This window comes from Camelina sativa, chromosome 9 (genome assembly GCF_030686135.1).
Source record: "Camelina sativa cultivar CO46 ecotype springtype chromosome 9, ASM3068613v1".
In the NCBI taxonomy this organism is placed as follows: Eukaryota; Viridiplantae; Streptophyta; class Magnoliopsida; order Brassicales; family Brassicaceae; genus Camelina; species Camelina sativa.
The window spans coordinates 31707671-31719387 of NC_141888.1; the positions used below are offsets into that span (position 1 = coordinate 31707671).

General features: G+C 38.8%; 5 protein-coding genes and 1 non-coding gene across 7 annotated transcripts; all 6 read left to right on the plus strand.

Annotated features, from left to right (window-relative positions):
- Positions 1-6: 6 nt before the first annotated feature.
- On the plus strand, positions 7-1830 carry LOC104712218 (large ribosomal subunit protein eL33x). Its single transcript, XM_010429064.3, has 5 exons — positions 7-544; positions 666-701; positions 1012-1240; positions 1334-1376; positions 1667-1830. The coding sequence occupies exons 1-4, from the start codon at positions 516-518 to the stop codon at positions 1373-1375; spliced, it is 336 nt and encodes a 111-aa protein (XP_010427366.1). The 5' UTR covers positions 7-515; the 3' UTR covers position 1376; positions 1667-1830.
- Positions 1831-2107: 277 nt separating this feature from the next.
- On the plus strand, positions 2108-5035 carry LOC104712219 (protein LIKE EARLY STARVATION, chloroplastic). The gene is made up of 5 exons (XM_010429066.2): positions 2108-2354; positions 2502-3023; positions 3132-3781; positions 3895-4085; positions 4461-5035. Exons 2-5 carry the CDS (start codon positions 2516-2518, stop codon positions 4822-4824), a joined length of 1713 nt encoding a protein of 570 aa, XP_010427368.2. The 5' UTR covers positions 2108-2354; positions 2502-2515; the 3' UTR covers positions 4825-5035.
- A 151-nt stretch (positions 5036-5186) lies between these two features.
- LOC104712220 (LIM domain-containing protein WLIM2b) lies at positions 5187-7347 on the plus strand. 2 transcript variants are annotated; one of them, XM_010429068.3, is made up of 7 exons: positions 5187-5390; positions 5501-5546; positions 5772-5936; positions 6065-6164; positions 6260-6297; positions 6388-6477; positions 6883-7347. In XM_010429068.3, the coding sequence occupies exons 3-7, from the start codon at positions 5802-5804 to the stop codon at positions 7120-7122; spliced, it is 603 nt and encodes a 200-aa protein (XP_010427370.1). In that variant the 5' UTR covers positions 5187-5390; positions 5501-5546; positions 5772-5801; the 3' UTR covers positions 7123-7347. The 2 variants fall into 2 exon arrangements, with proteins under 2 accessions (XP_010427370.1, XP_087322177.1); XM_087466051.1 differs by having other exon boundaries at positions 5224-5390; positions 6260-6477.
- Positions 7348-7582: 235 nt separating this feature from the next.
- Positions 7583-9514, plus strand: LOC104712221 (glucan endo-1,3-beta-glucosidase 2-like). Its single transcript, XM_019229346.2, has 2 exons — positions 7583-8872; positions 9238-9514. The coding sequence occupies exon 1, from the start codon at positions 7714-7716 to the stop codon at positions 8860-8862; it is 1149 nt and encodes a 382-aa protein (XP_019084891.1). The 5' UTR covers positions 7583-7713; the 3' UTR covers positions 8863-8872; positions 9238-9514.
- An 812-nt stretch (positions 9515-10326) lies between these two features.
- Positions 10327-10698, plus strand: LOC109126480 (uncharacterized). The gene has a single exon (XM_087465842.1). The coding sequence runs from the start codon at positions 10327-10329 to the stop codon at positions 10696-10698; it is 372 nt and encodes a 123-aa protein (XP_087321968.1).
- A 730-nt stretch (positions 10699-11428) lies between these two features.
- TRNAM-CAU (transfer RNA methionine (anticodon CAU)) lies at positions 11429-11500 on the plus strand. Its single transcript has one exon. It is a non-coding gene; the product is annotated as a tRNA-Met (tRNA).
- Positions 11501-11717: the final 217 nt, after the last annotated feature.

Here is an 11717-nt window from a genome sequence, read left to right on the forward strand (position 1 = left end):
ATTACGAAGTAAACAGATACTAAAATAACAAATAAACAGAGAAGTGAAGTTAAATCAAGAAGCCATGCATCCAACACCATATCGAGTGATCGGAAAAACAAGTAACAAAGCACTTGAAACAATTCCGAGTCTCTATAACTTGATCAATCTATATCTCGTTACCTGGAAACAAACAACGAGTAACTCTTCGATCCGAAAACGTAGGCAGTGAAGAGATTGCAACTTGATACGGTGATGGTTTATGTTATCTCTGTTTCTTGTTTTCAAACTGTTTTCGTTAGTTTTTAAACGTAATGAATTTAGTAATCAAACGTGAGCCATAATTGGGCCTAGCCTTAATGGGCTAAGTTGATGGAGAAAGCTCAAAGGCCCAATAGAGCATTGTGCTATTTTATGAATCCGTATATAAATAGTCTTGACCTAATTAACGAAAGCTAGGGTTTTTCTCTGTAAGTTTCGCTCGCCGGCATAAAAAGGAGTGGGGAGAGGAAGAAGACACAGTTGCAGGATCGAAAATGAAGGGACGTCAAGGAGAGAGAGTTAGGTAATTAGGGTTTCGAATGTGAAGCTTATCTCTCTCTCTTTCAGCTGAATCTCCGATTCGAATTTGTTCGTTAATGGTTAGCTAAGTCTGATGAAATCTATATGTTTCGTTGTTTTTGCAGGTTGTATGTTCGAGGAACAGTCCTCGGTTACAAGAGGTACTTTGAAATTTTCATCCTTTCGAATTGATTTATTAACATTTGCAATGTTACTGAGTTATTAGGGTGAATTGGTTTTGTATATCAACATAGATCTATCTCTTTCATTAAGCATCTATCTTGTTTTCTAATTCTACAGAAATCTTTATGACATGATGGACTAGTTTACAATAGAGTTTCCGACAATTATTTGAGTCTTCTGTTTGTGTTTTTGTAGTTAAGTCTCTGATTTAGTGTTTATATGCAATTGTTTGCAAGCCCTGTAACGTGAAACAAAGCTTGGTTACTAAACTATTAAGTAATTTGTCAGGTCCAAGTCCAACCAATACCCCAACACTTCTCTCGTCCAGATTGAAGGAGTGAACACTCAAGAGGAGGTTAACTGGTACAAGGGAAAGCGTATGGCTTACATCTACAAGGCAAAGACAAAGAAGAACGGTTCTCACTACCGTTGCATTTGGGGAAAGGTCGCTAGGCCTCATGGTAACAGTGGTGTTGTCCGTGCTAAGTTCACTTCAAACCTACCACCTAAGTCAATGGTATGTTAATTTTCTTGGATTATATCATGGTTGATTGATTGTTTTTTCCAGTGCTTGTGACTTATCAATATTAATCTGCTGTGTTGATCTCAGGGAGCTAAAGTCAGAGTGTTCATGTACCCAAGCAACATATGAGGTACTATTCTCATTTTCAATTAAATTTTGATCCAATAGTCCCATTTATTGGTTTAATTTCGTTTAGGATCATCATCAGAATTGAGGACTATACACCTTCCACTGATTTTTTACCTTGTGGTTTTAGATAATTTTGTTTTGCTTTTTACATGTTCTAACCATGTCACGTAGGCTATATTTTAATTGAAAGGTTGTGCATTGTAGTTAAAGAGCACTTACAACTCATCCCTATAATAGATAAGCCTAAGTTTTGCTTTTGTTTCTGGATCCTGATTCGATTTCCTAATGCAGGAAGCTTGATTCAAGAACAGTTTACAAACTAGCGGAAGGGAATCACAAGTATCATTTCGCAGGAGCTGTAGTTTTTATCCTTTTATTCACTTTTTGTCATAGACTCTTCTTGTCAGTTTTGATTATCGATTAATGGAATTTCAGAAATATTATGATCCGCTTCATTTCCTTATTTTTTTGCTCTCAACTATGTTCTTCTACTCTTCTGAAATCTGAGCTTCAACAAGAAATGAAGCGTTCAGTATTATTTAATGCAAGAGCATTAAAACCTTTTTTTCATTAGTAGTATTACACTATTACTAAAGACTACTATATATATAACACATTCGTTAGATTAGATGATGATGATGATGTATGAATGAGAATGATGATGTAAAAAGTTAAAAGTCATAAGCATTGAATTAAAGATAAAACAGATAATTAAACCTTCTATTTTGCACCACCCGCCAAAACTAAAATATCCCAATATCTGGTGCCGACATCAGGAAAAAGAATAGAGGCCCAAAGTACAAGTTACAATCACGGACTCACTCTCACAGTGTCCTTGGCTTAAAGGCTTAAACACACAATCTCCGAGATTCTTATTCTTTTCGTGGATCATCTTCTACTTCTTCTTTTAATTTCCCGTGTATTTTGGAGTTCCGTTCGAGGACAGATCTTGATTTGGACTCTCTCTTCTCAACGTGAGGTGATGATAAAAATCCATCCTTTATGACAATTTCTCTCACAATTCTATAGAGATCGTCTTCTTCTTTCTCTCCGCTTTTTTACAAAAAAAAAAACTTTCGTTTTTTCTTTTCAATACTGATTCTGTCTTGGAATTGGGATTGTGAAGGGAAGAGAAAACAAATGGCATCGCGTTTAGGTGTTTCTATAGGCGCCGCTTTGGGATCCTCTCACTGGGACGACGGAAGACGGCGAAGACGTGACTTGTCCATTTCTGTGAATTTCGTGACGAACGGGAGGAGCCGGAGAGGAAGTAGAAGCGGTGTGAGGATTCTTAGGGTTTCTAATGAAGGAGCTGAATCGTACCTCGATATGTGGAAAAACGCTGTTGATCGCGAGAAGAAAGAGAAAGCCTTTGAGAAAATTGCCGAGAATGTTGTATCCGTCGATGGTGTAAAAGAGGAAGGAGGTGATTTGGAGAAGAAGAGTGATGAGTTTCAGAAGATTCTTGAGGTTTCTGTCGAGGAAAGAGATCGGATTCAGCGAATGCAGGTCGTTGATCGTGCCGCTGCAGCCATCTCCGCTGCTAAAGCGATTCTTGCTTCTAACAGTTCCGGTGACGGGAAGGAAGGGTTTCCAGATGATGTTAACACTGCCACAAGTGAAGAAGTCACGGAGACTCAAAAAAGAGGTAAACTTTATTAGCTCTTCATTCGTTTTGGTTATATGTGAAGTAGTAGTAGTCACCTCACTTGGTTATTATGGTTTGGTTGATTCATATGTTGTTGGAATCTACCAGGAATGTGGAGTAGAACAGTGTATGTGCCTCGGTCTGAAAGTTCTGGGAGTGAGACTCCAGGACCAGATTTTTGGTCTTGGACGCCACCTCAAGGTAGTGAGATAAGCTCAAGTATGAATGTGGACTTGCAGGCTGTGGAAAAGCCTGTTGAGTTTCCAACTAATCCTGTATTGGAGAAAGATAAATCAGCAGATTCTCTTTCTATACCCTATGAGAGTATGCTTTCTTCTGAAAGACATAGCTTTACTATCCCGCCTTTTGAGTCTTTGGTCGAGGTTCGGAAAGAGGCTGAGACGAAGCCCAGCTCTGCTGAGACATCGTCGACAGAACATGACCTTGATGATGTATCTTCAGCGAATGCGGAAGAAGTGGCTCGTGTTCTTGGTAGTTTGGATGAGTCTTCTTCCTCTGGAGTTAGTGAAGACGGATTGAAGTGGTGGAAGCAAACGGGTGTAGAGAAAAGACCTGATGGTGTGGTTTGTAGGTGGACAATGATACGTGGGGTTACTGCTGATGGTGTTGTTGAGTGGCAAGACAAGTATTGGGAGGCTTCTGATGATTTTGGGTTCAAGGAACTTGGTTCTGAGAAATCAGGACGTGATGCGACTGGAAACGTGTGGCGTGAGTTCTGGAGAGAGTCGATGAGCCAGGTCAGTGTAAAAGTAGTTACTATAGATAAATCTAGAAACTGAGACACTTATCTGCAGGGGTATGTAGTGTACTGTAGACTATTTTGGGACTTAATTTGAATTGTCTGTTACAGGAGAATGGTGTTGTGCATATGGAGAAAACTGCAGACAAATGGGGAAAGAGTGGGCAAGGTGATGAATGGCAAGAGAAGTGGTGGGAGCATTATGATGCTACTGGAAAATCTGAAAAATGGGCTCATAAGTGGTGCAGCATTGACCGCAACACACCCCTTGATGCTGGCCATGCTCATGTCTGGCATGAAAGGTATACTCAAAACCCTCTTTTCACAACACATAGTCCTGAACAATATCATCAAGCTCGTTAACACCTTATACTGTTGAACATCAACTCAGTTATACCCTACTGAGATTCTGTAGCAAAACATTGGCTTTTCACGCTCGTTAGAATGCTCTATTAACATTTAGAAGCCTAGTCTGCGAGAATTGGTTAATTTGTTATTTCGACTTGTGAGTTCTGGGAGCGATTAGCATTGTAAAAAGCCACTCCTACCTTGTCTTCAAAAGATATGTGCTTATGTAGTTCTCCTCTGCATCTGTAAAGGAAATAGAATTGAAACTACACAAAGTGTGACTAAATAACTATGATGTCTCTAAATCTGTCTTGATTGGTTAATACCAGGTGGGGAGAGAAGTATGACGGACAAGGCGGAAGCACAAAGTACACAGACAAGTGGGCTGAACGATGGGTAGGGGACGGTTGGGACAAATGGGATGAGAACTTTAACCCGAGCGCTCAAGGAGTGAAACAAGGTGAGACTTGGTGGGAAGGGAAGCACGGTGACAGATGGAACCGAAGTTGGGGAGAAGGTCACAACGGATCAGGATGGGTTCACAAATACGGTAAAAGCAGCAGCGGAGAACATTGGGATACACATGTGCCACAAGAAACTTGGTATGAGAGGTTCCCTCACTTTGGCTTCTTCCACTGTTTTGACAACTCTGTTCAGCTCCGAGCTGTTAAGAAGCCTTCTGATATGTCCTAGAAAAAGACAAGGCTATAAATAAATAAGCTGGGACAATAAGAAATTGGCCTTGCATGCACTCTAGAGTAGTAGTTGATCAATTGTAATGTATTTATTATCACTTCTAATATGGTCGATGCTTTGTTGTTTTATTAATAGATGTTGCCTTAAGTTGTTTATTTGATACTTTTAGTCATATAATAAAATCTGATTAGGAGACTTGAACACCAAATACATTCCATTCCAGGAGAATAAAGTTGTATAAACAGATAATTTAAAACCTAGATTTGGTAAATATACAGTAAGATAAGAAGATAATTTTTTCATATTTTAATTTTATTTGTAACATATAGTCATATACTAATAAAATTCAATTTTTTTAGCGGTTACAATAATTAAAAATGAGAGAGAGGACAAACCAAAGTGGAACCCCACTGTCTCCTCCAGCTAAAAGGAGAGGATAAAAAAAAAAGATTTTTACCAAAATCTTATTATTATTCCTTTGCTTGCTGTATCATCATCTTCTTCTTCTCTTCCTCATCATCGTCTTGATCGTCACAAAGATCCTCCATTTTCGTTATTTGAAGGTAGATATACGTTACAGCTCTCTCTCTCTGTCTCTTGAAACTATTTGACTTTTGCATTTTCACATCTCTCAATCTTTCTCTGATTAAGTCGGCGTTGTGTATTTTTGCAGTTTCGTTGGAGGATCAGATCTTGACAAGAGTCAAGCTCAAGGAGAGGTAATAGATCCGTCCTTTGTGATTAATCTTCTCGAGGTTTACGATTTCATTCTTAGGAGATCGGCTTTGTCTTTATCTCTGATTACAATTTACCTTTTGTCTGGATACAATCTTGTTTCAATTGTCAAATGGATTTGAAATTTAGGATCTTTGGACAAAGATGGATTTTTTTTTTTAATGGGGTTTGCTTCTTATATCTTTGTTTTCTGGACATTGAAAATTTAGGGTGAGAAAAGTGAAGGCAAGGCTTTGAAGATGTCTTTTACAGGAACTCAACAGAAATGCAAAGCTTGTGAGAAGACAGTGTATGCTGTGGAGCTTCTCTCAGCTGATGGAGTTGGCTATCACAAGTCTTGCTTCAAATGCACTCACTGCAAAAGCAGGCTTCAGGTCTCTTTCTCCCTTATAAATAACCTTTGTATATTATGTTAACGGTGCTGGTTTTGGTTAAATGATGATTTGACATTGTACCCATAAGAAGTTCCTGAGAAAGTAAATGTCTTTTTTTTTTCTTTCAGCTGAGCAGTTACTCATCCATGGAAGGTGTGTTGTACTGTAAGCCTCATTTTGAGCAGCTCTTTAAGGAGTCTGGTAGTTTCAACAAGAACTTTCAGTCACGTATGTAGTCTTGTCTCTGCCTTGATTCCAATTTTTTTTTCTTGCCCTTCTTTTGGATATCGATGTAATGTGTCTATAACTTTGATTCCTCATAGCTGCAAAGCCGGCTGACAAATCAGCAACTCCTGAGCTGGTAAGTATTTCTTATCTGGTTTGGAATAAAAGCTCTTTAGGCACATTAATTGACTCTTTTATTTATATCCCTTTCTTGGTTTGTTCTCAGACAAGGACACCTAGTCGAGTTGCGGGCAGATTCTCTGGTACACAAGAGAAATGCGCCACTTGCAGTAAAACTGTATATCCTATCGAGAAGGTTAGAACTTGTTTAGTATCTATAGCTCTTCACTCATGCATTTCCCCATTAACTGAAGCTCTGTAATCACCTTTCTGTCCTCTAAAACACAGTTTGATCATTTGCTAGAGTTCACCTATGTTTTCTCTTTAATGTGTTGGATAAATACATAATCCCCTCAATAACCAAGAGCTTGTAAGGAACATAATGTCTTGCATGGATTCATAAACCCTGGAAATATCGGTTCTTTGTTGCTTAGTTTACCTGTTTGAGCTGTTAAGGAGATTCACGTCTATTGCTTGTGCTTAGTTCTCGAGTAATCCATGAAAACTATTGACATCATGACTTAAAAACACTTGCTGGGATCTTTGAAAGCTCCTTTGGTCTGTCCTGCTTAAATCTTGTTTTTGGTTCCAAAAACTGCAGGTAACAGTGGAGAGCCAGACATATCACAAGTCCTGCTTCAAATGCTCACATGGAGGCTGCGCACTTTCGCCATCCAACTACGCAGCTCTTGAAGGAATCCTGTACTGCAAGCACCATTTCGCTCAGCTCTTCAAGGAAAAGGGAAGTTACAACCACTTGATCAAATCCGCTTCCATCAAACGCTCCGCAGCCGCTGCAGTCGCTGCTGGCGTACCAGCAGCCGCGGATCCTGAATCTTAAAAACTTCAATAATATCTTCTCCTCCTCTCTAGTCTAAAAATTTGAATGTTGATGCCAAACTGATTCAGTTTGCTTTTTTCCCGTTTGTGTCTTTGTGTGTGAGCGTGTGTGTAATCTATCCTTTCATGTTCTTATCTCCATTGATGTCTGCTAAACCAAACTTTGATTGTGTTAGACTGTTCGTGTTTTGGTATCTATAAAATCTGAGACTTTCGTTTACAGAAACTTCAGTTTGGGTATCTCGGACTCTGTCGCCATTAAAGAATGTATAAGCTTCTCGGTTCCTTGTGTTTAATAAAGTAGAAAAGCCTCCGAATAGGCCAGAGGGGTTTGACTATACTATTCAACTTCGTAAGACTTTTTGGTCAAACATACGCTACAGAGGACACGTGTAGTCACGTCAGCGTCTGAGTTTACATTGATGTCTACAGTATCAAATATACACTGTAGCACACAGAATCAGTAACTCCTCCAACAGAATCCTCCCGCCCATTCTCACACTTCGTCTTCAACCTTTTCGTCTTTCTCTTGATCGATCAGAATCCTCAGTTTCCGATTTCACTTTCTCTCTCTAACTTCCAAGAAAAGAGAATGAAGAAGATACACTCTCTCTCCTCTCATCTCCTCGTCCTCCTTATCACGTTAACCGCCATAGCTACACCTACGACGATCACCACCGCCACGACGATCGGAGTCACATACTCAACTCCAGCTTCAATCTCCGCCACCGCCCAACTCTCCCCGGACAGAATAGCCGCCAAAGTCGTCTCTATGAACATCCCGGCGGTGAGGCTCCTCGACTCGAATCCGGCGATGATTCGCGCCTTCGCTTACACAAACGTATCCCTCTTCCTCTCCGTACCGAATCCACTCGTTCCTCTCCTCGCTTCGAACCGTTCACTCGCGATGCGTTGGGTCTACCGCCACGTGCTTCCGTTTCACCCTCGCACCAAGATCTCGATCATCTCCGTCGGGAACGACGTGATCTCTTACTCGCCGGACGTATCTCCGTTTCTCCTCCGCGCGATGCAGAACGTTCATCAATCTCTCGTGGATCTGAGAATCTACAAGATCTCTGTATCCACGACGTTCTCTTTCTTCAACATCGTACCCACGGCGTTCCCACCTTCGTCGGCGCAGTTTCAACAACCTAACGGCGAAGTGATCATCAGACCGATTCTTCAATTCCTCGAAAGAACCAACTCGTCGTTCTTGATCAATCTCTATCCCTACAACATGTACCGGTCTAGCTTCTCGATTCCGATTGGGTTTGCTCTTTTTGAAGAGTTCCCGTTTAATTTCAGAGACGATCTCACCACCGGAGTTAGGTACCGTAATCTTTTTGATATGATGGTTGATGCTGTGATTAGTGCTATGGCTGTGATGGGGCATGAGAATCTTCCGGTGATTGTTGCGGAGACTGGTTGGCCTAGCTCTGGGATTGATGCTAGTGAAGTAGATGCGACGTTGCTGTACAGTGAGATGTTCTTGAAAGCTTTGTTGACTCATCTGAGAAGCGGATCTGGAACACCGTTGAGGAAAGAAGGTGTTTCTGAGGTTTACATCTTTGAGCTTGTTGAGAAAGATGCTAAGCAAGGGATTAGGAACTGGGGGCTTTTGCATCATAACATGACTAGTAAGTACAGCTTTGAGTTCTCGGATGGAGGCAAAGCCAGAAGTTTCATTGAGCTTTTCATCGGATGCTTTGTGGGAGTGGTGCTGCTTTATCTGTTGATGTAGGAAGAGAGAGGTACTATCTCTGTTTCCTCTGTTTACTCTGCTTCTACTTTTTGGTTCTTTGGAATTGAATCACATATTCGGTTGATGATTGGCTTAGGTTTAGATAGGTTACTACTAAGTTTGCATAAATTTGGAGGCTTATCCTTTTGTTTGTGGAATAGAATGACACATTTTACTTTGAACTTCATGAACGCCAATGACATACAACAAAAAACGCTTATCTGTGTTGATTTTTAGTTCAGGGAATGTCACTTTGAGTCTCACACATTGAAGCTATAGAAAGATGAAGCAACAGTGTAGTCACTGTAGTGTGTGCGCTTTGTCTAATCCTGAAACTGATCAAATGACATGTCTGTTCAAAATCGTTTTTAACAGTAATCAGGTGTATACAAGAGTAAAGATGCATTGAAGATGGAGGAGTAGCGGCACATCAAGAATCTTCTGACATGGTATAACATGACCCAATGACCAAGATCATTCTCATCCTTCACCATGTCTTGTGATCTTAGCTTGTGTTTCTGCTGTTTTGATTCTTGAACAAACTCCAAAATGTGTGTCAGTTTTTAGTTCTTTCCATTGGACACATCATAGCTCTTTGTTAATATTCCTTACAGATTAATCTCCAAATGAATCGTTTTCTGTTATTCAAAAATGAGAAATTTACAATGGGTTGTCCACAAAACTCTCCTATTAATTATACCAGATTAGGTATATATAAGTTTATGTCAGTGGTCAGAAAATCAATATCCTTAGTTGCTCAATAGGTACTACCAGCTCCATAAGATTTGCGAGGAACCTTACAAAACCTGGTATGTAAATGTGGACTTCCTGAAACATATTGTTAATTAATCAGAAAACAACTAACACGTTATATATTGCGAGAGTTGATCAAAAAATTTCATGACCTAGGTTGAATAGTCAAGACAAGAAACGTTTGCGTCTTACCAAAAACAAATACGCGGCCTGACAAGTGACAACAACAAGAACAAAACTACTCCTTTGAATTACAGAAACAAAATTGAATTTACTTTTAAAAGTCAATTTCATATGAAAATTAATGAAATACTTTGTGATTAGGAATCAGTATTTGGAGGGTATGACAAGAAACTTTCAAAATCTACCCTTGATCTTTGAAACCGCTAGACTTACATATATATTTGACTTGTGGTTTTAAATTTCTCCTTCTAATAAAAGGATTGCGCGTTGCAAGGATAATTTGACGTCAACATCTTGCTGATCATGTCAAGATTATCCATTTCTTTTCCTCAAAAGTAAATGTAGAATAGTTCTTGTAAATTATTATACTAAAATACTAATATTGAAAGTAAAAGATTGAGACGTGGGTACCGAGTGAAATTTCGTATAAATAGAAGTCTAAAGATAATTAACACAAACGCATCTTGTTCTTGTTGTAATTTGTGATTAACAGAACAAAAAATGGTCTTACACAAATCAACTAAACCAATGGCTTATGCGTTACTTTTGCTCCTAGCGATTTATACGCATATCCAAACCGTTGGTTCAACCAGCGAAACCTCTGTCTCGCGCTCCAATTTGAAACATAGTTTGGTCACAAGAAGTAAAACGTTCTCTGAGAACGATTTTCCAGTTTGGCGAAGGGAGCTTAGAAGCAGTGGTGGAGGCGGAGGAGGAGGAGGTCGTGGGGGCGGAGGCGGTAGCAGCGGAGGTCGTGGCAGTGGTAGTCGTGGTGGCGGAGGGAGTGGTAACAGCGGTACGAGCAGCAGTTCGAGTAGCGGTGACTGTCTCAAGCATTATGGTCTGTCCAAAAGACTAATATTCATCGGTTTTCTAGGGGTTTTAGTTGTTGTATGGTAATTTGACAATTTTTCTAATGAAAGATTGTATATATGGTTGTTTTTTTATGTTAATGTTTATGCTGTAATATTCTTTCGTGTGGTATTCTTTTGTGTTATGTAGTAGGGGTTTTTCTCCATATCATACGCATATGCATTTGTGAATTTTTATTGTTAGATTGATTCTTTTGGTCAATTTTCAATAATTTTAAATTATGTACAGTCTTGGCTTTACTTATTCGTCAACTGCAATACGAGGAATGAATTAAGGTCAATGCTTATTTGATATGTAAAATGCAAACCGTTGATTTGCTGAATCTAGTATATGTGATTGATTTTGGTAGAGGAAACAGTGCAAATATGTAAGGATGTTATAGACAAACAATTATATTTTTTCACTACCTATTTATGTCGACTGTCAAGTAACTGATTCTAATTGTTTGAATGTCATTTTTGTAACATGATAAAATCTCTCTATTTTTTTTTAAATGTATTTTACATTTTGACAAGTTTTATTATGTATACTAAAATATCATTGTTAACATCATATTTCTTATATATATGAATTTATAATTATAACATTAAATTATATCACAATTTATATAACCAAAAACTGAGCAAATAATTATAAACAAGTCAATCTTCCAAAGAATCTAATATTATTCCTTAAGTATAAATAAAAATTTTATAATATTCTATAAATATATGAAAATAATATATAAAAGAGCAAACATCATACATATATTCAACAAATCAGAGTGGCGCAGCGGAAGCGTGGTGGGCCCATAACCCACAGGTCCCAGGATCGAAACCTGGCTCTGATATTCTACAGGTTTTTTGCAAATTTTTTTTCCCATACCAAAATAAACAAACAAATATTTACTATAGAAAAAAGCGAAAACAATTATGCGATATTACTCTAATTTCCATCATATAATGCACAATCCAATGTTTAAGAAAGCCCACTAACCAATTACCATAAAAATAGAGCCCAATTACCAAATAGATGATCAATATTTTCTTTTATCCTGTTTATGCGGT